The sequence below is a fragment of the Castor canadensis genome, chromosome 5 (assembly GCF_047511655.1).
Source record: "Castor canadensis chromosome 5, mCasCan1.hap1v2, whole genome shotgun sequence".
In the NCBI taxonomy this organism is placed as follows: domain Eukaryota; kingdom Metazoa; phylum Chordata; class Mammalia; order Rodentia; family Castoridae; genus Castor; species Castor canadensis.
In genome coordinates this window covers 31,855,821-31,881,544 of record NC_133390.1, presented here as the reverse complement: position 1 = coordinate 31,881,544, position 25,724 = coordinate 31,855,821, and the positions used below count along the sequence as shown (strand labels likewise).

General features: G+C 34.9%; 1 protein-coding gene across 8 annotated transcripts in view; it reads left to right on the top strand.

The window, feature by feature from the left end:
* The window catches only part of Robo1 (roundabout guidance receptor 1), a 1,075,667-nt gene that overhangs the window by 1,024,401 nt on the left and 25,542 nt on the right, over positions 1-25,724 (top strand). For 5 of the 8 annotated variants that reach the window (XM_074072922.1, XM_074072924.1, XM_074072925.1 and 2 more), the window contains 8 exons: positions 2,592-2,789; positions 6,782-6,808; positions 8,187-8,229; positions 14,393-14,547; positions 16,218-16,553; positions 18,687-18,794; positions 21,349-21,493; positions 24,988-25,236. In XM_074072922.1, the coding sequence (XP_073929023.1) occupies positions 2,592-2,789; positions 6,782-6,808; positions 8,187-8,229; positions 14,393-14,547; positions 16,218-16,553; positions 18,687-18,794; positions 21,349-21,493; positions 24,988-25,236 (1,261 nt within the window). The remainder of the gene's footprint in view (positions 1-2,591; positions 2,790-6,781; positions 6,809-8,186; positions 8,230-14,392; positions 14,548-16,217; positions 16,554-18,686; positions 18,795-21,348; positions 21,494-24,987; positions 25,237-25,724) is intronic. The other 3 variants (XM_074072927.1, XM_074072928.1, XM_074072923.1) reach the window with 3 other exon arrangements.

Genomic DNA, 25,724 nt, shown 5'->3' with positions numbered 1-25,724 from the left:
AGGCAGGAAAATAAATTGAGGAAATAGCTGATATTCAAGCATTTGTCCACTTTTGTGAAATGCTGATATTAATTTATTAAAATTGAAATTGTAAGTTACATTGTGATTGTGATGACTACTCATTGATTTTTTTACCTATTTTATAAAACATGACTTTTTTGAAGATGAATTGAAACAAAGGACCATGAGTAATTTTATTTATTTAAGATTTAAATCATGATATTTAAGGGCCAGATTGGTTTTCTTGAAATTATAAATGTGTTCCAGTTTTCCATATCTTAATATAGCCTCAGCTGCAGCAAGACAAAGCCTGAGATGTAGAGTGGCCATTTTAATTCATTAGTCACACTGCACTTTATTCTGTTAAGCCCATCTGGTTGCTTGCATGGAACCTCTCTTAGCTGTTTCCATAAAATCTGAAGCTACCCAACTTAACCTTGTGCAAATAGCCATGAAATCTATAAACCTAGCAGATACAAAGGGTGTATTAGGAATAAAGAGAATAGGTCTGCTTGGTGAACTTTCAGAGGATGAAGTGCTCTTAGGATAACCAGAGATAAAAGGGTCTGGAACATGAAATAAAACTTCCAGTCAACAAACAGTTGAAGGCAAGTGACTGCTTGTGAAAATAGATTTTTCAGCCTTGACCCTCCTTCGAATGAAATCTCAAATTCTGTCCAAGAAAAAAGCAAATATCCCCTCCACATCCATGCACACGACACAAGAAAGAATTTATCCATTTCACATTGAGAAGAGTTCTGTTTTCCTAAGGTTATTTCCAAAGCCACTGAATGCTGATCGGTTTCCCTGCCAATTTTCTTAGCAAGGTGCAATATCGTTTAATAAAGAAAAATCATCTGTAGCATTTTTTTTTTAGTTTAAGAAATGGTATTTATATAGAATGAATCCTACCAGTTAGATTTTTCCTGATAAAAGGTATTTTGGGAACTAGAAATGGTTTCTGTTTTGGTCTTGAGGTCTTTCTTTCTGAAGACAGGCCATGAACTCTAACCCTGCCCTGGTGAAATAACACACGAAATAACAGAAGCAGTTTATTACTCACATGTCCTCAAGAAAAGAAGGTGCTGACAGGGACCAATGAGGACGCCACAGGGGCTTATGTGTTCAATCTGCAGGTGGGATTTTAGGTTTTTATTGGTGCTCAGGGTATTAGTGAGATTTCCCAGGAGTAGTTCCAGTTGTTCTTAGAGAAGTTCTATGCCAATTCCACTGCACATCTGTACAATCTGTGTGGGGCAGGTGGGTTGAATGAAGTAGGCTGCCCCAGAGGGAGGTGGTCACAAGGAGGCACTTGTGTAAGATAAATAACCTGTTCTGATCATGTGGAGGAATGGAAGGAAGCAAAAAGCTGGAAACTATGCCAAGGAACTTAACCCTTTTTATGGTATGAGAAAGTTAAATTTAGCTTCAAAATGGATGCAGAACTAACATAAAATTATACGAATGCACTATAAAACATTTTCCAAGTCAAGTGAATTAAATTTTTTAAGAAAGCACCAATTCTAATGAAATGAGCAAGTACCTTTGGTTTCACCAAATATTGAGGGCGAAAGAACATTGAAACTGCAGACGTTAATGAGAATTCTGCCCACTGGGCAAACTTGGGGTTGGCATCAGTCCACACCAACAAAATGGGAAATTGCTTTGAGGATAGAGCAACATCCTCCAGTTTTCTACAAAGACTTTTCAGACTGCGCTGTGTGACCTGATGGAATGGTGAGCTTGAAAATTATATTAGTAGGCTTAAGACATACATGTTAAATAAGTAAATTTTATTACTCCTGTATTCCATCAATTTTTAATTCTTGATTTGCAGTGTCTAGCAGAAAATATAAGTCTTTTTGACTATTCATAGCACTTGATAATTCTTTTACATATTTAATGCTCTTTTCTTATAACTATTGCTGGCCATGGTTATTATTTTAAAAGAAATCATTCATAGTTCCTTCAATGGTAATATCATCTTAATTTTTCATTATTTTAATGACTCTCAATTTTATATGACTTCCTGAACTCAAGTGACATGTTTCTAAGATAGTTAAAGATCTTGCAATATAGCCTTGGGGAGAGGACCCACACCATATACACATAGACACTTTTTTTAGTATCTACCTTATAGAGAAAGGAAATTTTATTTCTACCCTTTTTAGAACATGTATTCCAGGATTCCCATGAGAAAGTACTTATCTGTTCTACATATACTTACTCATTTATGCATTGAAGTGTTTCATTTTTGATGTTATGTTTTTATATTTTTTTAACACTGTCCTCTTAATCTAAGCTGGAATTGCTGGGTTTTCTTCAATAAAAAGAAAAACAGTATGTCTGCCTATATTTTAAGTATGGCCTCACAAAATTATACTTGTTTTGAATTAAAATGAATGTAACAAATATAATTGTGCTGAAAATTTCGTGAATGATTTCACGTCACAATGGTGAGTCATGCAGAATGTAAAACAGAAACAATTGTCCAAAAATTAACAAAATAAAGTTAATTTTACACTATGTATTCGTGCTTACAATATCCTATTGAGGTGTAAGCCAGTGTTAATCAGAAGATGGCCTTTTAGATTCTCATGGAAACCCAGTGTCACCTGAAGACCAAGTCAGCCTTGCTCAGCAGATTTCAGATGTCGTGAAGCAGCCGGCATTCATTGCAGGAATCGGGGCAGCCTGCTGGATCATCTTGATGGTCTTCAGCATCTGGCTGTATCGGCATAGGAAGAAGAGGAATGGACTCACCAGTACTTATGCGGGCATCAGAAAAGGTATGAGCTTTCTTAAGTTTGTCGCATTTCACTATGCTTATAACACTCCTGGTTTGAAATTTTGACTTCATATTATCCATAAGTGTATATAGCCTTCATTACATTATTCTAAGGTATATGCTCAATAGTGCTTTTATTTTACCATTGTATCTGCATATTAACGTCTCTTGTGTAGCAGTACAACAGATAGAGCTCATGAGTTTCTTAGTTGATTTTCTTTAAAATATGTTTCACCAAGTTATGTCTATACTTGGCTATGGTACCATTGCTCTGTTCTCAGGGCAATTATTTTATTGCCTTATGCTCTTGAGTGACATTTATAATCTCTTTGTCATAGGAATTGTAAATTCAGGCTTCATACATATGTAGTTTTCAGGAGGGTGTTGTTACCCTTTGTGAGGCAACGAAAAGAGAATGCTACCATTTATTTGTAAAAGTAGTTCTTACTGAATATAGTACATGACTGAGTGATGTGCTTTAGTTAGCGGAGAGAACGCTAGTATTTTTTAATTCTTAGATGTAAAGATAAGGAGTTTAATATTTGTATTCTCTTATTAGTGATTTTGTGGCATTTGCCTTTATAACTTTATTTATCATTTTGAGAATAAATCAAATGTACTAAAATATATCATAAACACCTTTGCTACATATCTTCAAACTCTGTATAGTTGATTTGGATTTTTTATTCTCTGAGGAGATTCTTAACACTCTCAAGTAGATAGTGTTACGTTCCTCCAAATACATTCATGAACCCTCGGCTATAGATAGGGCGGATGAAAGTCCTAGTTTTCAGAGGGTTGTCCCTTTTATTGTCTTTAGTGCAATAAAATGATTCACTATGTTGCTTTTCGTTCCCAAAATTATTATGGTTTGGATGAGAAATTGTACATTTTCACTCTACCCATATGGCCTATACTTCAGTCTAGTATATTAGTTTTTTTGCTACAAGACAAATTTAAAGAGGATTGCCAATGAAGACAACACCTTCCCAAATAACCCAACCTCCTCTTTTTTTTTAATTGTCTATGTATTTCCTAAATGAACATTTCCTCTGTATCTTGGCCAGGTCATTTTTCTAATTATATGACTAAGTCAGAATTGTCAGTGCTAGGTAGAACATGAACGCCTTTACACATTTTATAACACTTTCCGAGCTAGCAGTTTTTAATATTTGTGCTGTCATTTACAAGAGATCTTGGCAAAAAGGGAAAAAAAGAGTCAATACAGATTCATCAACGATACTATAAAAGTGAATCTATGTACCTCCTAACTGTGGCTTGGCAGCCACCTCTCCATGTGCACAGATTGGCCTTACCATTATCATCCCTAAATGTGTTTATTTTCAGATATGCGCTCTGTCTAGGGATGAAGCAAAATGTCAGTATCACTTCCTGTGAAATGGAAAATGAGGGCTTAGAGGTTACTGCAGAGAGTAGTGCTCATTGTGTATATAGAGAGGAACAATGGCAGGCACACGTGTTACCATATAAACCTTTGACTACAAATCAATGCAGAGAATTGTTTTGTGGGTATCTCTGCCTGGTGGAGTGGGGAAGGGGCTGGGCGTGATATTAGGGGGAAAATATGTTTTCAAATCTGATTTGAATGATGAAAAGTGACTAATATTTAAATGTGGAGTGTCTTGAATTTTCTGGTCAAAGGACCTCTGTCATGAGATCTATTTTGTAAATAGCCAGTCAGTGGAATCCAATGTTTCATAGCATGATGAAGTATCATAGCTGCGCAGTTATAACAACTTAATGCTCTATATTGTCTTGAAGTCTAAACATGTGACATGAAACTCTCCTTTCTGAAATGCTCCTTTTCCTTTACTAATGTTCTTTGAGCATGCTGACAAATGCCCGTGTGCTCTTTCTGCAGAGCCTATTAAACTAATATCATTTTCTTCCCAACTAGCTTCTGTTTAAGCAGAAATCATGAAACATAATTACAAATGTAATCTGATGAGCCCTTGATTCTGCTTTCCTCACTTTGTCCTGTTGGCACTTTTTCATAGTTCTGTTTCTATGCAATTTTTTTAAAAATGTGCATTTTGAGATCATAAATTTTCTGTGCTATAAATGGTGCCAGTAATTTTAGGTAAATAAGAGTTAAATATTTTGAAGAAATATGTGAAAAGAGCCTGCTGACTATAAAACAGCAAGCCAGAATATGGCTTTGGGTAGTAGCTAGCACTTTTCACATAACCCCCCCCTACATTTAGCTATGTGTGCGTGTACTCTGACCCTTGATACCCTGGCCACACACATCCTCATAGAGCAGCACTGGGTACACAGAGCGTTTAATATTGAAAGCTTTGAGAATTAAGTTGATTTTTGGTGTGCTAATTAGTGAAAATTTCATTTAGTACTGACCTTTTTTCATCTTTTCTACAATTTCTCAAACAGGGATTAGCAGTTGGTTAGAAGTAATGACAAGGACTTTTCATATTTCCCTGTGTCCTTGTGATTGCAAATTAATGTTCAGGCACTACATTCTTACTTGAATAGCTTTAGTTGCAGATGTCTACCTCTTCTTTTTTTAATGAAGACTTGTTACTATGGTTCTGAATTTTTGAACGTCGCTAAATTTCATTGACTCTGAAAAGACTTGACTGAAAGAAAGCACAATAGAATTCATAAGATGGGCTGCTTGCTGCAAACGAAGGCCAGTGTACATATAAATTGGGTACACAGCAGTGAGGGTTTTGTTGTTCTTTCTAGTATGCTCAGAGATAAAGTGGTTTTAAGAAGTGACATTGTAGAGGATGCTGCAGCATTCCACCTTGCAAGCATGATGGCTCTAAACCTAAAGTAAATTTCTTATCAATGTTCAAATGGAAATAGAAGATACATTTTTGGCAGATTTTTTGATACATGATAAGTAATCAATATTCTAGCTTGTTTGTCTTAAAGATGTTTTTAAAAGCAAGCTTTAATCTTAAAGGGAGCAAGGTAGATTTTCTTGCTTTCTTCACCAGAGCAACATTTACTTTAAATTAAGGGGAAGAGATTGAAAAATAAGTCAGTCTCCTCCCTCTATGAAATGACATGGAAATTGCTCTGGTGTTATCCCACACCCAGGAATAGGAGAAGATGGAAAAAGTGAGGGAGAGGCCAGGCAGCTACTTTTGAGGTCTACAGTTCAATTTCAGGCATTATTGATTAGATTAAGATTTATAACTGCAGAGAGAGTGAAGGTTCTCAGACGGGTGCTACTGTTATTGTTTAGCTTCTAGTGTGGCATTAAAAAAACGTTCAGCCTACTCCTAGAAAGCTTCTAAATGTAAACTATGACAGAGAAATTGAAGCTTAAAACTCCACATTTTTTTCTGCCCATTTACAAATTTTTATGATGCCAAAAATGTGGTGTTACTCTGCTTCTATAATGTCAAGCGTCTCTTGTCAGTGAAACTGTGATTTTATGATTTTCTTTGTTGCAGTCTCTCTTTCTCTCTTTCTCTCTTTCTCTTTCTCTCTTTTCCCCTCCCCTCCCTCTCTCCTTTTTTCTTTCCATTTTCTTTCCTTACCCCTTATAATAATGAATACTTAAGTGCACCTTTCAATAGTTCATTTAATAAGCATTTATGTCAAGATTTTTAGATAAGTTTTCAGCAAAACCCTGCAAATACTTGTTTAAGAATCCATCATCTAGTGTTTGGAAATGATTAATAGTGGAGGATTCCTGCTTGTACTGAAGCTGAGAGCTAAATCTGTGTTGCTAAATGCAGGGTCTTTCTCAGGCTAACCCAGACAGTTCCCCTCCCGAGAGTACGAGAATGTCAGACACTTCAGAGTGGTACCTGTGGAGACAAGTTTTTTTTTTTTTAACCGCAGATTTGGTTTTATTCATATATCAGAGTGTCAGACCTACTGGCTTGGTTGTTTACATTTGTTTTATGTTCAGCTGTCTGCTTGATTTATACTAATGTGATATGTTCCCCTTCTCTCTTCAGCTTAATAACTGGTTTATATTTTGTTTTGATTTTTCAGTCCCGTCCTTTACCTTCACACCAACAGGTATATATTTGCACTTTCCCTCCTCCTTTCCTTTGTGAGTTTGGCATGTGTTATACTATTGTGCTTCTGGTTTTAGCTCATTCTCAGCAGTAACTTGGGAGAAAGGACTTAGATGGAATGCAATACGTCATTGCTCATGCCAGGCGTGCATTCGAGGTAGAAATGGTTGGTGGTGCTTTCCATCCATTTAACATAGTTATTTATTCTCCACTCCACTTCGCATCTTGTTTGCATGTGTTTCCATTAAGTAGACACCCTGTTTCTGCCTTCAGCATGACTTAACATGCTAATCGTCTTATCGATTATTTCATACTTGGCCATGTATTTTTCCCTGTAACATAAGCTTTCAGGTCTTCCAACAAAAATTCCTCCCCCTTGTAATTCTCTGGCTATAGAATTAATATTCTTAAAGGTAACTAAAAACATGCAACACCTGTGAAAGATAAAACTTCACAGTTTCTTCAAGTCAGAATCCTTATATTCTATTCCATTCAGTTTCTATCAAAGTGGGTTCCCTTTTCTCACATCACCTCGAGTCAAAGGTGTACCTGTAGTTATGCCTCCTCAGTTTTAATCCAGTTACTAGACTTGCTGGGAGCAGTTATCTCTCCCTAACAGACCACCAGTTTGGAGTTTCTCTAAGTAGCAGAACTTTGCAGCTTTTGAAAACACATTTCTTCTTAGAAAATGTGTCTGTATTTACAAAAAAGCTAATCTTCTTAATCCCTTGCCTAACTATGTGCAAACCTTTCTTTTTTGTGGTTATTCTGGCTGTTTTAAACCCAAAATTTATTAAGTGAGAATGCTTTCAAAAAAGCATTATAATATACTTTCATTATGTATATGTGTCTTTTAAAATATAATGAGAAAGGCTTTCCAAAGGCCACATTAGTTAATAGGCACAACTTGGTGTATTTCTTTGTGTGCAGAAAGAAGTTTTCTTTAAATATTTATCTGTGTTTTACTTTATTCATTCTTCTGAGAAACAAATCTACTCGGGTATATTTTCCTGAATTTAAGATAATATAAAAGTCATAAAATTACGTGTTTTGATAAAAAAAATTCAAAACGAATCTATGGAATGCTAATCTACAAATATTCAATTGTTTTGTTTTACAACAGTGTACTGCAGTTTTAATTTTGCTTTTCTCAACCTGGTTGGAACACTAAGAATATAGTTCTAAAAAAAATATACCAAAAAGTTACTAGTTGAGTAAGCAATATGCTATGTCCTGTTGTTGTCCTGTAATGATTTTTTACAATACTTCTAGGTAGAAGGGACAAAGAATGTCATTTTAGAAAGATTCCCATGAATGTAATAGCTTTTGGTGGGTAAATATGTCTATTAATTGTTCTTTTTTTTTTTGTAACATTCTAGTAACTTATCAGAGAGGAGGTGAAGCTGTGAGCAGTGGAGGGAGGTAGGTGGATTCCAAATATTTCTTCTGGTCTTTCTCACTGATGATACTTTCATTGTTTAAAACCTTTGATTTAAAGGTGAAATTTCTTCAAACCCTTCAAAAAGACACTTCAGTTGTGCGGTTGAATCAAGCTATTTATTGATGGGAGCTGTTGCATTTTAGTCAGTGACCACCAGAGGATGCACTTTAACCAAGAAAAACAGTTGCTGATTTAGCAGAGGATTAAAAGGAGTTAAAGTGATTAAGCTGTGGCATTTATGAAGATTAAGAAATATAGCTAGTTAACAGATACTATCAAAGAAAAAGTGTTCATTTGAAAACCTGCTGAACGCAGCAATTGCTCATAAGTTGTAGGTTATGTTTGTTTGTTCTTGTTATGAATTCAGCATGGTTCACATCTTCATTTGCAGGGAACTATGGTGAAATAGAAAAAGAAATCTAGGTAGCTTGTTAACAAAGAGCTTTTCCCCTCTCTAATTAAAATGAACCTCAATCCTATATTTATGATTTTTTAGGTAATTATCATTCAGTGAACCTTTAATATATTCACAGAGAAATCACAAATTGATGTGACAGAAGGCTTAAAGAATCTGGAGGAGGGTATAAATTACATGAGGTGAGCTTAAGGATTTTCCACAAATAAGGTGATTTTTTTTTTCAAAAGCAGTAACATCAAGGTATAAGGAAAAAAAAAACTCCTCCAACCATAACCATTTTATAATTCAAATTAAATTAACTTAATGAGAGTCTTTCTTTGTATAGATGAATAATGTGGTTTGCTACTGGACAGAGAGAAATGAGTAAGATATTATTCCTGAATGCAAGCAACATACCATCTGACAAAATCACTGAACTTAGTACATAACAAAGAGTGAGTTTAAAAGAAGGATGTTGGCTACCTTTAGCCCAATGCTGTATAAATGTGGCAATAAGAACTAATCTTTTCTTTCCTGGGTACTGCTAACTTCCTGTTCTCCAACCTGCCAAACAAAGCTAGCCAAGGAAAACCCCTAAAAACCCTAAAGCTAGGGAGGTCTTCATAAGGAATAAAACAACTTGATTCAGGAATTAAATCAGAGATTTATTATTATTACTATTTTTTTACCCAGGGGAATTTCATGTAAGTCACAGCCAGACATTCATTAAAGAGCGTCTGGCAGAAGAACATTTTCTCATGTGTAAATCTGGAATTCCTGATTATTTAACCACCTCTTTAGATGTGTATGCACACTTCAGTTTTCTTGGCACTAATCTTTGTGCATGGGTGTGTGTGCACACACTTAAACATATGTGTACACACATAAAATATTAACCTGGTTTCTGCTCTAAAGATAGAGCAAATTATCTCATGGGAAACAATGGCAGAAATGCAGAGTTATCAAATGCTGGTTTCAATGGCAGGAATGAAAGACCACAAACTTCCTGAACTATCTATTTGGAAACTAACTAACAATGAAGGCATAGAATTTTCTATTTGAAAACAGAATCCTGGCAGTAAAAGTGATTTATTTCAAGTACTAAACAGAAATAATCATTTACATAAATGAGATGACAAAAGTGCTGGAATGTCACAGAAGGCAAGCTAAATAAAGATTTTAGAGTTACTGCTCTAGATGTAAATTATATACCAATTTTAAATGTATTTATTCTTTAAGTATAATGAACACCTACTATGTGGTAGGCACTGTTTTAGCTGCTTAGAATTAATCAGTGAGTAAAGTAGATTAAAAAATTCCTGCTGCTGTGTACCTTACGTAATGGTGAAGGAGACACGAGACGAATAATGGTATTTTTAAAAGTCAACAATACAATATTAGCAATTGATAATATTGTGGAAGAAATGAATATGATAAGAAAGATGGGTGCATTAAGAAGAGGCCTCATTCCTAGGCAATAGAAGGTATGTGTGTCTGTGTGTGTAAGTGAGAGGGGGAGTGGAGAGATGAGAATGTGTGAGTAGATGTGCCTGTCTTGTGTAATCAGTGGTGAAGAAAAGGAATAGTCACCCGTACTCCTGTACTGACTTGTCTCACGTGCACCCCTTAAGCCCTGGTTTCCATAATGCATCTCTCACTAGACCTGATACTCTCTTGTTTAATGACACCTAAGTCAAATTTTTCTAGTCAAAACTCTTTCACTTCCTGTATCCATGACTGCATTCTGTTGATCCCATCTCACTCCCGTCATGATCACTAACATTGTTTCCCACCACACACGTCCTCCCTTGCCTAATCTATAACCAAAGTTCTAGGTGTCCTAACTTCATTAAAACGTCTTGTTAACTCTGCCTACCTACTGAAGGCAAAATGAGCATTTGAAATGTATATTGATTGTATCTCTGTGTTGCAGAAAATTCAGTTTTTTTGGGACTACCATGTCTAACATTATCAAATCAGATGTGATATAGAATGTGAAGCCCGCAAACTCTAGAGCTTTGGAGGTTCATTTCTCACCTCTGTGGATCAGGCACTCTGATCCCTTGTGTCAACTCACCTGTCATTCATCAATGTTGCATTCTCTTATGTGTCCTCACTGCATTGCACATGGCATATTGCATTAGCCTAAGAATGTCCTCCACCTATCACCCCTTGTTGGTTTATCCAATTTCACCTCAGAGAGCCTCCGTGAAATCTGTACAAGGTAATGTACTTATCTTTTGTTGATATCAAAGGTCATCAAACTACAGTTCTTAGTATTAATCCATCCTGCCACCTATTTTTGCATACAAAGCTTTGTAAGAATACAGCCAGGCTTCTTGGTTTACCTTATTGTCTATTACTGCTTTTGAGCTCCATGACCTGCTACTGAAGAGTAGTTACTACCTGATCCTTGACAGAAAGGGTTTGCCAACCTTTGGTGTATATGATTAACTCTGACAGTAGAATGTGAGATCCTATTGTACAAGAATACATGGTTCATGATCAATAAAGAATTTTTTGTAATGTAATAAACAATTTATTGAATGATGAATAAATTCAATATTTACATGAATTATGTGTCTCTGAATGGTAACATTAATAAGAAAAGAATGAATGAGTTATTGAATAAATGAACATCAGAGGGCCTAAGTTCAGTCCTTGATGACTATAAAGAAATTATTTGGGTTGGGATTTTTTTTTTCTTAATAAAGGAAGAAATTATCTAGAATTCTATCTTCCAATTCTCCAAATTATAAATTTAATTATTCCCAAAAAAGAGAGAATGAAAATTGTGGTAAGCAAAAAGACTTTTTCCCTACTTGAAAAGGGCAATATATTTATATATTATATATGATATAATCCAGGAGGGTATCATAGAAATGTTAAGTAGCTGTTCTTAATAACTTGTTTTCCTTACCTCAAATATTTTAGTTTCCTTTTCCAAAAATTCCACTTAAAATCCAAACCACAATATGAATCAGGAAAAATTAGGGAAAACCTGAAAAGTGGAGTGAGAAAGTCAGGCTAACTTGGTAAAGAATAAGAATAGCACATTTCCTGTTAGTATGGAGCTCAAGTCTTGATTCTGTTTAAACAATTGGCAACTGTTAGATCCATCCCAAGGCTTTAAAACTCATTCAGTCTGTCAGCAGGAAGTGGACACAGCCTGTAGCCTAACAACCCTCACTGCCAGGATTCTTCACTAGTTTTACCAGTTCCTGAACTCTGTAGTAATTTATGTTGTGGTTTAGCAGTTCAAATAGGTTTTTTTGGAATGAGTGATTGGGATATCTGAAGTTAGAGATAAGGAAGAATTGAAGGCAATTACCAAATAATTATAAAACACATTTGCCTTCTTTTCCTTCATGATATAAATCAATCCCCTTAATATATTACATCATAACATCATATAAAGATATTTTAAAAACATTAGTCACCAAACAGCCTACATTTTGCTTCTGCTTCATATTTTGTTGTTGAACAGCTAAACTGGCTGATACACATTAGTTAAACTGAAATGTAAAAAGGTAGCCTGTGAAATTGTTAGCTTAAGAAGACCTTAACATCTTTATCGGAGTAGCTGCATATGATTGTTCCTTTCTCTAAGGCCTTTGAAATACACACATGGCATTTTAAGATTCACTGTGGGACAGTAACCATGACCTACCTTCTCCCTTAAATAATTAACATTCCAAACTCAAGTCTAAACAGAAAGCTAGGATGTAAGTTGTTAATCCTACTTCCTTTTGGAAGTCACCCATCTATATGAAAAGTTCTCTAAGCCTATGATGATATCAAAGCATTCACTGTAAAAGTGTTTTTTCATAGGGAATCGTAGCATAAAAATACTGTCTAACCCTTTTGAAACATGTAAGTCAGACTGTGGAAATTTTCCATTGACCCACACTTCAAACATACCATAATATCTCTACAATGTCAAATATGGGAGTTTTATTTTTAATAACTTCTACTATGATAACATTTACGGCTTAAGTTCAAGGGAAAAGAGAATAAGAACGCTCAAGATTACTTGATGCAGAATTTCTGTAACTAACATCTATTCCAAAAACTAGAGAGATCTGTGTCAGTTTTGTTTTAAATATTTAAAATTTTGACAGTTTGGCAACATTGCTCTTCAAAGCGTGGTTTTTATCAACAATTTAATAGTTGACTCAGTTTTAACAGCTTCTTCCTGAATTTCAAGACTTAAGACATTTTCTCCATGTGTCTCTTTATTAGGAGTATTAGAGAGCTTTAGAGAATATGTTCACATTCCTGGAATATGCACATATAACATCCTGTGTCACAGTGGGGACTCTGGAGCTGCTGTTTGTGTTTGAATTCTAGTCCTGCCACTCACTCACTTTCTATAACTGTGCCAGATGTCTTAATCTCTTTCAGTTGCCCCAAGTTCCTCATCTATAAAATTTAGATAATATTCTAAACCCCTAAGTTTACTGTGATGATTGAATGGGTTAATATTTGTAAAGAACTGAGACCCATACTTCACACATTATGAACAGAGTAAATACTCATTTTAATTCCATAAATAAATATACACATATAAGAGATATAAGTTATACATCCATATTCTCCTTTGAAGTGAATTATTCCTCAAGTTATCATTATTTGCATAACAAGGTTTTTTTCTGTTGACTACCTATATGGTAGAATAGAAATTCTGGAGATGGAAATGTCAGGTTCTTGCTTCCCAGCAAAATAAGAAGAATGGTTATTGCACTTCAGCAGTGAAAATAAAACCAAAAAGAAAATCTTTGCATGATGTGTAGGCCCATCTGTTTATATGGATCAGGCAGTGCATCACTTACATCACTGCTTTTGCTGAATTATCACATGTAGTCAGTGTTGTAGAAAGACATATAGGATGTAGCTTTTTGATTCCAGTTTGAGTCCCTAGCAACATTTGTCTAGGGATCCAATTAGTAATTATAGGTGCATTTTACCTCCCCAGTGCATAGTAAAAGAAGTTTAACATCTGTTGTGCCAAAAATAAAACAAACAAAAAAAACATGCAACCTGATATATATTTTAGTCAACATCTTTGGCAAACCATATTTGGTACAGTAGGGACTTCTTTGTTGTTGTTTACATACAGACTTAGGACATTTTACATGTGGCCATCAGAAAATGTTGACAAGTGTACAGACTGCACACTGAATCACTGATGTCCCTCTGCAAAATGTCATAGAGCCTCTAACTCACTAGTTCTGAAAGAAACATGGTTTTGATGAAAAGTATGTAAATGTGCCTAATAGGAAGGGTTCATTGTCTCAATAAAGGAGTTTTTTCCATTTTTTAATGCACTTGTGAGAAGAGCTATAATTTTTTAATGAGCCAAAAATCAAGAAATGGAAATGGCCTTAACTATAGTGTTTTTAAACTACTGAAAAAGTCAAAAATATATGGACCCAAAATTTCAGAGTATATGTTTAATTTTTAATCACTATAACTAAAGACAGAATGAAACATTGTAAATAGTATGGGTTTTAACTCTGAAACACAACTCTACTGGTTTTCAGTCTTCTGACTGTGCACACTGAGATACTCCCAGAATGTACATTATATTACAGTTGCCTATCTGTAAATAAAAGGAATAATAACATCATTGAGAATAGTTCAGCAAATTACTGTGAGATAATGAATGAAATGAAGTGTTTGGTGGAATTCTAAGTAAGAAATATTTTCTGTTCATGCATTTGCTTTTGTGCATTTCATGTCATTAGGCCAGGACTTCTCAACATCAGTGAACCTGCCACACAACCATGGCTGGCAGACACATGGCCCAACACTGGCAACAATCACAATGACTGCTCCATCAGCTGCTGCACTGCAGGCAATGGGAACAGCGACAGCAACCTGACAACCTACAGCCGCCCAGGTTAGGGGCACAGAGAGAAACTGATGTACAACAGCTGTATAAGGAATTAGGCAGGAGGGCCAATTTTCCTTTCCCTCTCTCTACATGAGGAAGAAAAGGTTCATCAACATTTTTGCGAAATGATGAACATTATATATCAAACTTGCCTGATTAGCCTGATTTGATAGATAGATAGATAGATAGTGATACCTATTTGAATTAATTAATTTATGTGTCACTACACTGTCTAATATGGTAGCCATTGGCCCACAGGTAGCTATTTAAATTCAAATTAATTAAATAAAATACAATTTAAAATCCAGTTCCTTATTCACAGCAGCCACATTTTAATTGCTCTGTAGCCATACATGGCCAGTGGCTGCTACATAGACAATGCAGGGTTCAAGGTGTCCACAATCATAAAAAATCCTCTTGGATAACACTGATACAGAAAGATTGGCAAAGCAAAAAGATTGTCAAAACCATGTTGCCTTTATAATATTTCTCAATCACTATTAAACAAAACTTAAGACCTAGAAATTAAACATAATAATCACTGTAGGCCAGATGAATTAAATATTCTTGCACCCTGATCATGTATGATCGTGAATTCAGTCAGTTGGAGAAGTCACAAATTCTTCTTAAGATTGTGTTCATGTTTACATCTTCATCAGCAAGTACATTAACTTGTCATTTTAAAGGATATTCAAATGAAAAAACCAGCTCTCAAGGAACGTGTTAATGTTGGTGCCACTTTTGAACAACATTAATAAAAAAAAGCGATTTTTTCCATGGTAACATTACTTTTATTTTAAAATGTTTTAACGTTAAAAATATGAATTTCTTCTTGCTGCTAAAATACTTCCAACTGCAGGTCTTCAATACGTCTAAATGCATCAGTTATTTAATCCCTAATTATTATAATGAAGGGAAAATTACAGTGAAAATGAGATATTAGACATATTAGATATTATTTCAGGCTTTATTTGATTGAATGACCCTGGTTACTATGATTCATTTTGTCATCATTATTGTCATTTTATGCTTCTTGGGGTGTCCTCAAGAAACCATAAAAAATGATTATGTCATATCTTTTCCTGATAATGATTATCCTACATGAGTAATATATGAACTAATAAAATTCTCCTGAGTACAGTTTACTATTACTTTACTTCTACCCCTCCTATCTTTCTCACAGAAGTTGTTTATAAAACATTAAAATCTTTGATCTGCACTTAGAGGGATTTTCCCCTTTGTCTGAATTCTCTCTCAGCTTTGTTCTGTTGCTTCCTCAGCTAACTAGTAGTTTCAAGTAGCTCAGTAACCCAAGGCTAGAAAATTTAAATTTGATACATAGATATTCACACGTATATTCTTTTAATGAAATTCCTATTAATGAAGTAGTTAAAGGAAAATTACTTTATATCGGATAAATTCTTTACCACACAGCACAAGGAGGCATTCAAAATGATTTCGTTTTCTACACGAAATCTGAATATACTCTTGTCTTCTCAAATGTTGCTTTCTTTAGAATGCCCATGTAAATATTTGGCCATTTCTATTGATCATATTTAAGCCCATTTGTACTTTACCTACCAATTTTACTGTAACTCACAAAGCTTCTTAGAAAGAAATTTAAAACGAATAACCATGCAGAATGACTTTTTCCTTTTCCTCTCCATTGCACATAGCTGATTGTATAGCAAATTATAACAACCAACTGGATAACAAACAAACAAATCTGATGCTCCCTGAGTCAACTGTTTATGGTGATGTGGACCTTAGTAACAAAATCAATGAGATGAAAACCTTCAATAGCCCAAATCTGAAGGACGGGCGTTTTGTCAATCCATCAGGGCAGCCCACTCCTTACGCCACCACCCAGCTCATCCAGTCAAACCTCAGCAACAACATGAACAATGGCAGTGGAGACGCCAGCGAGAAGCACTGGAAACCACCTGGTCAGCAGAAACAAGAAGTGGCACCAATTCAGTACAACATCATGGAGCAAAACAAGCTGAACAAAGGTGAAAAGCTTTGTGTTGATTCCCATTCAGTTCTGTAGTGATACTCTTAACCCTTCAGCACTAGATGTCAATACTTGTCTGTGTCTAGCAGAGATTTTCTTGTTTCTTTGGTTTCAAAGTTTCCAGTGTCAAAGAGTTAATTAGCACAACAATAACCTTGGAAAATTGATTTTATAATAATATATAAGTATTTTCAAATGGTTTTAAGATTAATTTAAATTTAATAGTAGGTGAGAGATTGCTTAGGACATACGATCTTTTATTCATAAGGCAGATGTACAACCATCACGATACCTCACATTTTCAATAAATAAGACTATCCCATTCTTTCCACTTGAGAATGGAGGATAATTGCTTCTACATGGTCATATAAATGAATGGCATTTTTATATCAAACTGAAGAAATATAATTGAATTAAACTTGAACTGGAGAAGTGGTTCAGTTTGTTGTATCATGTCATGTGGTTACTAAGACTGCTACAGTGTATAATTTTAGAATCTAAATTTCCTTGGAAATTATTTTAGGATAGAACCTAAAATAAATTGAGTTTAGTATTAACTTGAAGCAGCAGAACAGTATTTTATGGCCTGTGGGGGATGTCTCTGTATTGTCATACTTGTGGGTTGGAAGAGATAGGTATTTGATTTCTTTGTATTTCTCAGGCTACTGCTTTAATAAAATTATTTGCAAAGTTATACTTCTAGGAAAAACAGGATGGGCTAATTCAAATAGATGGGGCAATATTCTGCAAGTATCCAGATAATTAGAGACAAAGATTTATTTTTATCTAAGCTTGAGTTGAGAGCACCTTCCTCAAAAATAAAATTTATTATAGTTGGAGATTACAGAAAGATAATGCAAGCATTTCATTTGATTATGTTAGTGTTATATATTTTAATTTGATAATAAAGTCATCTAGCCTGTTCTCAAGTTTAAGAAAGCACTTGATTAGTATAATAATCAAATTTAACAAATATTTATTAAGACTCCTGCATAAATCCGTGATGAAGACTTGGCAAAGATAAATTCAAGAGTTTCAGCAATCATGGAGTTTACTGAGGGAATTCAAACTATTGTCACATTATTCTTCCATAGTATATGGTTTCTCTCTTGACTGTGGGAAGCTATGGCAGTCCTCTGTACAGTTCTGAATTTCAGAACTCTGATTCATTGTTTATGCTGCTTATAAGCAAATTTGGTATTTTAGAGGATAATAAATACCCTAGAATACAACTAGACTAACAAATTATCACTGACTGTATTCCAGTGGCAAGCTTATCATTTGGATTTCTGGGACAGATTAAGATATTTTAATTTCTTATCAGGGATAGATTTTAATTAGATGTAATCTTGCTGACAAATTTCAGCTTTTTAAGATTTTTTTATTTTTCAATGCTGGGATTTGAATTCAACCTTTTTTTTTTTTTGAACCAATCTACCAGCCCTTTTTGTGATGGGTTTTTTCAAGATAGGGTCTAGCAAACTATTTGCCTGGGCTGGCTTCAAACTGCAATCCTCCTGATCTCTGTCTCCTGAGTAGCTAGGATTACAGATGAGGGCCACCAGCGCCTGGCTTATTTAGTTTTTGAGGGGTGGTTTCACTACATAGACCAGGCTGAGGTTGAGCTTGCTCTGTAGCCCAGGCTGGCTTCAAACTCTTGATCCTCCTTCCTCAACCCCTGTGTGCTATGATTACAGATATGTACCACCATACCTGGCTTACTTTTGATTTTACAATAATTTATGTCTTATGATTTGTAGATATATTTTCATGATTTTTTCTTTCAATTATTTTGTTATATACACACATACACACACACACACACACGTACACACACACACACGTGTGTATGTGTGTATGTACTAAGGATTGAACCCAGGGCATCGTGCATTCAGAGCATGTGCTCTCCTGTTGAACTACACCTACAGTCTGCTACAATATTTTTTAAATATCAATTTGGAAAATAAACCTTTTTATACCTTGACATTCTGAATATAAAAATAAAAGATTAAAGCAGGCAAATAAATGATCCAGTTGGTTTCTTCACTTACTTAGAAGTTTAGCCAAAACAAAGAAATGTGGAATAACGTGCAAACAGAAGTGTTTAATTTTTTCCATCTGAAATGTCTAGATTATCGAGCAAATGATGCAATTCCTCCAACTATCCCATACAACCAGCCATACGACCAGAATACAGGAGGCTCCTACAACAGTTCAGATCGGGGCAGTAGTACATCCGGTAAGTAAGGAAAACCAAAGAAAATGTCAACCTCTCCTTTTAAAGATGGCACATTCCAAGATTATGAATTGGGTGTTAATGGTCTGATGTGCTTAGGTGACATATATAATCACTTTATACAATTTGAATTCCAGACGGGTCTAGTCTCTGCAGTTTAAAGGCATGTCCACTCAATAAACCATTTTATGCTCTATTTGGTATCAACTACTAAGCATCCTATTTCCTCTTTGTTAATGAGATTTAATAAATTCAGAAGTATGAACTAATCTTTAAAGGAAATTAAAGCTTCTTTTTTCCCTTGGCCAGTAAGCTAAAAATGATACACATGTAGTTAATCTGCTAAATATGTTACCATTTGAAACTAGACTGTAAAAGCAAATAACATTTGAGTACACTTAAGCAGAATTAAAGCCTAAGGGACAATCACCTGAGATGTAGGTACTGGGGGAACCTGTCTCAGTTTATACCTCTCAATTCTTGCTGAACACCTCATAAAGCAACCTTGCAACCTACGTCTGTTCAGACCTCAAAAACTATATTGAAGCTCTTCCCTGTGGTCTTCATGCTGTTGCAGCTGTTTGCCAGCTGTTTTCCTGATAGGGGCTGCAGATGAGCACTTACTGGTATTTGAGTTCTGCTTTTCCAATTAAAGACAGTTCATTATTAGAAATAACATGTGGCAAGTCACACTCCAGTGAAAACAAACCAATTGATCTTGAGTGGAACATGTTTCTCCATGACAGTGAAGACATGGCACCTCCTGGCAACTGAGTTAAAGTGTTCTAGGTTCTTTTAGCTAAGTGTCTCTACCCCTCTTCTGTAATGAATACCACATTTGCATTTTACTACCTTCCTTTAACTAAGGAATGCTGGTTTGGCATTTTCTAGCCTGTTGTGAAATGGTTCCCATGGGAAATAAAGGAGTTTAGAAATGGCCCTTTAACTTTTTAGTTTTTCTCAGATTCTATTGTACTTTTTTAACAAAATATTATTAAATGAATTTTTACAGTAATTAAACTCTGAGTTAATATCTATTTTAGGGAAAATTGCATAAAATATTTAATCATTTTATTATTACATGCCATTTCATCTTTGAATTCTTAGTAACTTATAGGGAAAGTCATATCTTAATGGGAAAAAAACCCACATGATTCTAGGTTAGTGATTTTCAGTTGACCTCATCCTTCCTTCAACTTAGATACCTAGATCTGGATGTTCTGCCATTTTATCATTTGTTAGTCTATGGATGTTTGGTGAAAAGATTTTAAAGATGGAAAATACAGTGATAGGTAAGAGAGAGAACAAAGGAAGTAAATAAAGTGTAAGAGAAATTTGTGCTGTTAAGCTTCTTAGGACTGATGAGGTTGTTACAGAAGATGCATATCAGGAAGTCAAGAGTAAGACAGTAATGTCAGCTCCAGTACCCATACCCAGGCATCCCAATACAAGGCAACTGAGTGCTAGAAGGGAACAGTGACACAGTCATAGAGCTGACAATTGCAGTGTTAATAACAGCCAGTTCTTCAGCCCACACTTGGTGTAGTAACATACCACTGCAAGTACATCTGACATAAAAAATAATGCCATTTCACTGAAAATTCCCAAGAGACTTAAGAGAAAATAATTCTCTTTGAATAAACTAAAACCTGTTTAATCCAACATGTGACTTGTAGCTGTTTCAGATAGAACTAAAAAAAAGTCAAGATAATTCATAAGGGGTCATATGAGAAAAAGTAATTATAATTATGCATAAATTACAACATATGCATAAATCTAAAGTATATCATATTGATACAGAATATTTTATCCCAAAGTATCTTTTGACCTCAAAACTTTTAGAAATGAATATATGTATAGCTGCCAATGTTTAAAGAATAGGCCAAATCTCAAATCAAAGCACTGAATAGCACATGAATAGTTGGACTGTGCCAGACTCCTAAGCATGTCCAACCACATTTTTTTACTATGTAAGCCATAATTTTATAGAAGAATGGCTGAAAACATTTCCGTTCCTTTTTAACTAAAACATTTTTCTGCTTCTTTTGTTATTAGTTATGTTAGTTCTTCCTGCAATTATTTTCATCTCTACCTGCCTTTCTGAAGAAAGCTAGTAATTTCATTGTGTCTAAAACATTTCAGTGGACAAGTACAAATTACATATATTCAGTGATTTAATGCAAGAGTGGAACTCTAATAGATTGTATCTGTATCATATTGTATTTTAGGTTTCAGCAATTAAATGATAGAAAGACACTCCAGAAAATACGTCTACAGCTCATTTGTTTTAGATGATAATCCATAATGCAATTAATTGCTATAGGAAGAGCACTATTAATGATATGACTTATAAAATTCATACATGGTTATATTGCTTTCTGTGTATTTTATTTTTTCTATTGTACAAAGTTCTGTTTAAAATTAATGAAGAAAAGTATGTCTATCTCTATATTTATATGGATTATAAGATCATATTTGCAGAAAATAATTAACTTGTGGATGGTGGAAAAATTTTAAAGGTCAGAAATAAAAGACTTATATTTTATTTCTTTTCTAGGGAGTCAAGGGCACAAGAAAGGGGCACGAACACCCAAGGTACCAAAGCAGGGTGGTATGAACTGGGCAGACTTGCTTCCTCCCCCACCAGCACATCCTCCTCCACACAACAACAGTGAAGAGTACAGTGTTTCTGTAGATGAAAGGTAGGGGGAATGTCAGATGGAGGTGGTATAATATGATTGCTTAACCAGAAACAACTAACTGTTTAATTGGATTGCCAAGTGGAGACTTATTCCTAAAATCCACAAACACCTGTCTCTAAATAAAATGCTGTCAATCAGTGGGATTTAGAAACCCTCCCCAGGGCTGCCCAAAAAGGGAATTCATCTTTTGGAAGCTGCTATAGGAACTGAGGGTTTTATATTTATGTGTGTATCATCCACATATATTATATAGATAGATAGATATGATATTGTATACAGAGTATATATATAATCACATATATGATTTTGTGATTTTGAAGTACAGGCTTGCATTGGATAAGGACATTTCATCTATGTTGGACCACATATTCTATGGTAGTCCCATAAAATTTTAATGGAACAGAAAAATTTCTATTGCCCGGTATTTTTATTGTACCTTTTCTATGTCTTCATATGTTTAGAAACACAAATACTTACCATCGTGTTATAGTTTTTTCTTAGATATTATTACATTATGCTGAATACCATTTGTAGCTCTGTACTTTGCAGAATTGATTCTCACAAGAACTTAACAAGTATAAATAATCCACACGACGAGAACTTTAAAAGGTGTGCTTCTTCCCTACTCCAGAACCTGTGTAACTGGTTATGATATCGCCAAAATAAACAATACAGCTGCTTTACTAGTAGGATAAAGGAAGGAGATCTCACTCGACAGAATATTAACAGCCCCAAAATGAATCTACTTGAAAATCCAATCTTTTCAGTGACTAGAAATAAATAGAAATTAAGGCTTATTCATTCATTCTTCACAAAAGAAGTATTTTACAGTTCCAACTCTGCCTAGAAACAAAGCCCCTGTGCGGCTACTTCCCAATAATTAGACAAAAATATTTACAGGCACATCTCTTTATCCATAATAGTTATGCTGTAGAAAAGTTGCTGTAAGATGCAACACATGTGTCACGAGCACGTATTTGCTGCATGTGCTTTTTTCATTGTTTTTGTTTGTATGATACTTTAAAAATGCACACATCATTCTTAGCTCTTGATATTTAAAACTAGCTCATGGGTCAGATTTGGCCCACAGGCCTTTGTTGGCTACCTGTGCAGTAGCATATGTAAACAGCAAAGATTTACTTTCTGTTTGTTACCTGACAAAGATGATTTCTCACGAAATATACTTTTTTGTAAGGAATCACACATCAAACTCCTACATGCTAATATAAGTAAAGGCAGACCAAACAAGTATACAATATGCTACTACAGAAATAAAACATTTTTTCTCCATTTCTTCACTGTTGTATATCAGGGTTGTTTTACATTTTTCACTATCATAAAAATTAAGCAGAAAGCAAATAATAACAGTAAAATCATAACAATGATAATAATAGAGTCACTGTGGACACTGAGTTAGTTAATATTGAACAATTGTTCTCAAGGGAATACAGGTTTAGGCTCCTTGGAGTCTCTGGACACATTTTTGTCAATATGTAGCATTGTTTCATGTGTTTTCTGATTAAACATACTCTATTTAGTATGTATTTTTTCATTAACATGAAATATAGCCAACAGCACTTTGTCGTGTCTGAAATAATTCATCTCTAACAGATACAAGGCACATCAAACTCTTCTGGTACTTAGGGACATGGCACAGAACTTCAGCACTTCTTTAGTTACACAGAAAAATCACCAATATTGAGTTAAAATTTTTTTAAAAATCAGGCACTGAATAAACTGTGCTAAAAAGCCACTTTACAGTGTGACCATTGGCATAAGAAAGCAGAATGTCATCTCGTTTCACCTCAGATGAGAATACATATGTCAGGGAACTCAAATTTTTTGGCTTCTTTGTATATGTGGGGGAATGAACATAAAAGTGTCACAAATATTAATTTGGAGGTTCCAAATATACCTTACTAAATCAGTGACTCTGCAGATATGGCATCTGTAAGTAACAAGATGAACAAGGTTGTGTTTTTAAAAGTTTATTTTCCAGGCTATTTTAACACAATAATTTTTATTATTTTAGTTCACAAATATGAATTTAAAATGAAAAATTTGGTACAGGTAACAAAATAAAACCAAAAACCTTTGTGAGATACAACTGTACCCCAAAGAAAAAGACTGATTTTAATAGCAAGATGGAAGTGTTCCTGATCTGCTGGTAGTTGTTTTTAACCTCGACACAAGAGCAGATTCTCAAGTCAGAGGAGGGGTTTTATGGACCACACAGAGTTGAGGACTCCTGGAGACCTAACATGAAACACATGGTAGGGAGTGAGAGGAAGACACAAAGGCAAATGTAAACCAGATACTGGAACATCTTGCCTTGGCATTTTTATTTTATTCTCTAAGCAATTAGGGAACCATTTATTATTTTGGAGCAAATGAATAACTTGAGAGTGACATGCATTATAGTAAAGTCATTTTGGATCAATGCAAGGATGGTGAATGAAGGAGTGACTGGAGGCAAAGAGATCAATTAAAAGATTATTGCAATAGCACATATAACAGATTTTTAAAAGGAATAGACTCAAGAGGTTTTATAAATAAAACAGAGATGAATTGGGGAATAATAGTTTGATGGAGAGGAGAGAAAGTTGTGATGCTCAACAAGGTTTCTGGTTTGGATGAATGAGAATTTCTACACTAGATAAAAAAGGAAACAGAAAAGAGTATGATGTTAGGATTAGAGAAGTCAAGGAAGATATAAAGCAACCTCATTATTTGAACATCAATTCTTCTGAGTTAAGGAAAACAGCAGATTGTAAAGAATGAATAAGAGAGAAGCGTAACAAAAGCACCATTTATATAGTGCAGGACATCACTGCCTTTCTAATCAGTAAATGTATACCCTAGGGTAAGAAGAAAGAGAAAAGCATGAATTTCCCTAGACTTATCTTGATTCACTGAAGACTTTAGCTGTAGTAAGAGGGCATGTCATTTTTCAAGGACTTTGACTTTTTTACTCACCATCCTAAATACAAACTAATTCATTCATTTTGTGCAAAACTAAAGAAACAGTGATCTACTCCAATTTCAGACAAAATGTGAATTGTATTGAACTACATAAGTTGATTTCCATCCAATACATCTCCCTTTGGAAGGATTGTAAGAGTAATTTTTTCTCAGAATTTAGAACTTCATCTTGGGCTATCTGCAATACCATTTTTGAATCTTCTTCTAGACAGCATGCTGAATTAGAAGAGAATATGCCCAGTGCATTTGAGGTGTACTATGTTAAACAATGTTAAAGCAGATTTCTTTTGCATGACTTCCCAGCCTTATACTATAAGCTGCAGTCCTTCAGAGAAAATTTAGCATATCTATTAATTCACAAACCAGTATGCAGTAAACTATTTTTAAGCAATGAGTCATGACTGTGATCAAGAACATTCAGATTTGATAAACAATTTGTATTCCAAATTACAATACAAATCATACGTTTGGTGACCTGAAATAAGTTTACATGTTCTTATAATTTGTTTTAGCTATGAGCAAGAAATGCCTTGTCCTGTACCACCAGCAAGGATGTATTTGCAACAGGATGAGTTAGAAGAGGAAGAAGATGAAAGAGGCCCCACACCTCCTGTTCGGGGGGCAGCTTCTTCTCCAGCTGCCGTGTCCTATAGCCATCAGTCCACTGCCACTCTGACTCCTTCCCCCCAGGAAGAGCTGCAGCCCATGTTACAGGATTGCCCAGAGGAGATCAGCCACATGCAGCACCAACCTGACAGGAGGTATGCTATCATTATCCGTCTTTTCTGACCAGTCAGATAACTTCCACCTCTCAGTGTCATTTATGGATTGCTACTCCATGAAGTAATTTTCAGGTCACATGAGCATTTTCTTGGTGTATCATCCCATAGTAAGCCCAGATAATGAACAGATCAACTAATAGTGCTGACTATCACATTAGATTAATTGATCCTGTGAACTTGAAGTTATAAAATAATATGCATTAATACTTACCCATTTATGGTGATTGTATTCATAAGTGCGTGGTTTGCTAATCGAACATGTTATTGGTCGTAGGGCTTTTTTATTATTTGATGGAACTGGGGTTTGAACTCGGGTCTTTATGCTTGCAAAGCAGGAACTTTGCCACTTGAGCCATACTTCTAGACGTGGTAGGCATTTTGTACTTTAGTTTTCTGTATGTATGGGCAAGTCACTTCTTTGGACTATGGAAAAATAGATCTCCTGTTTTGTGTTCATTTGTTTGTTT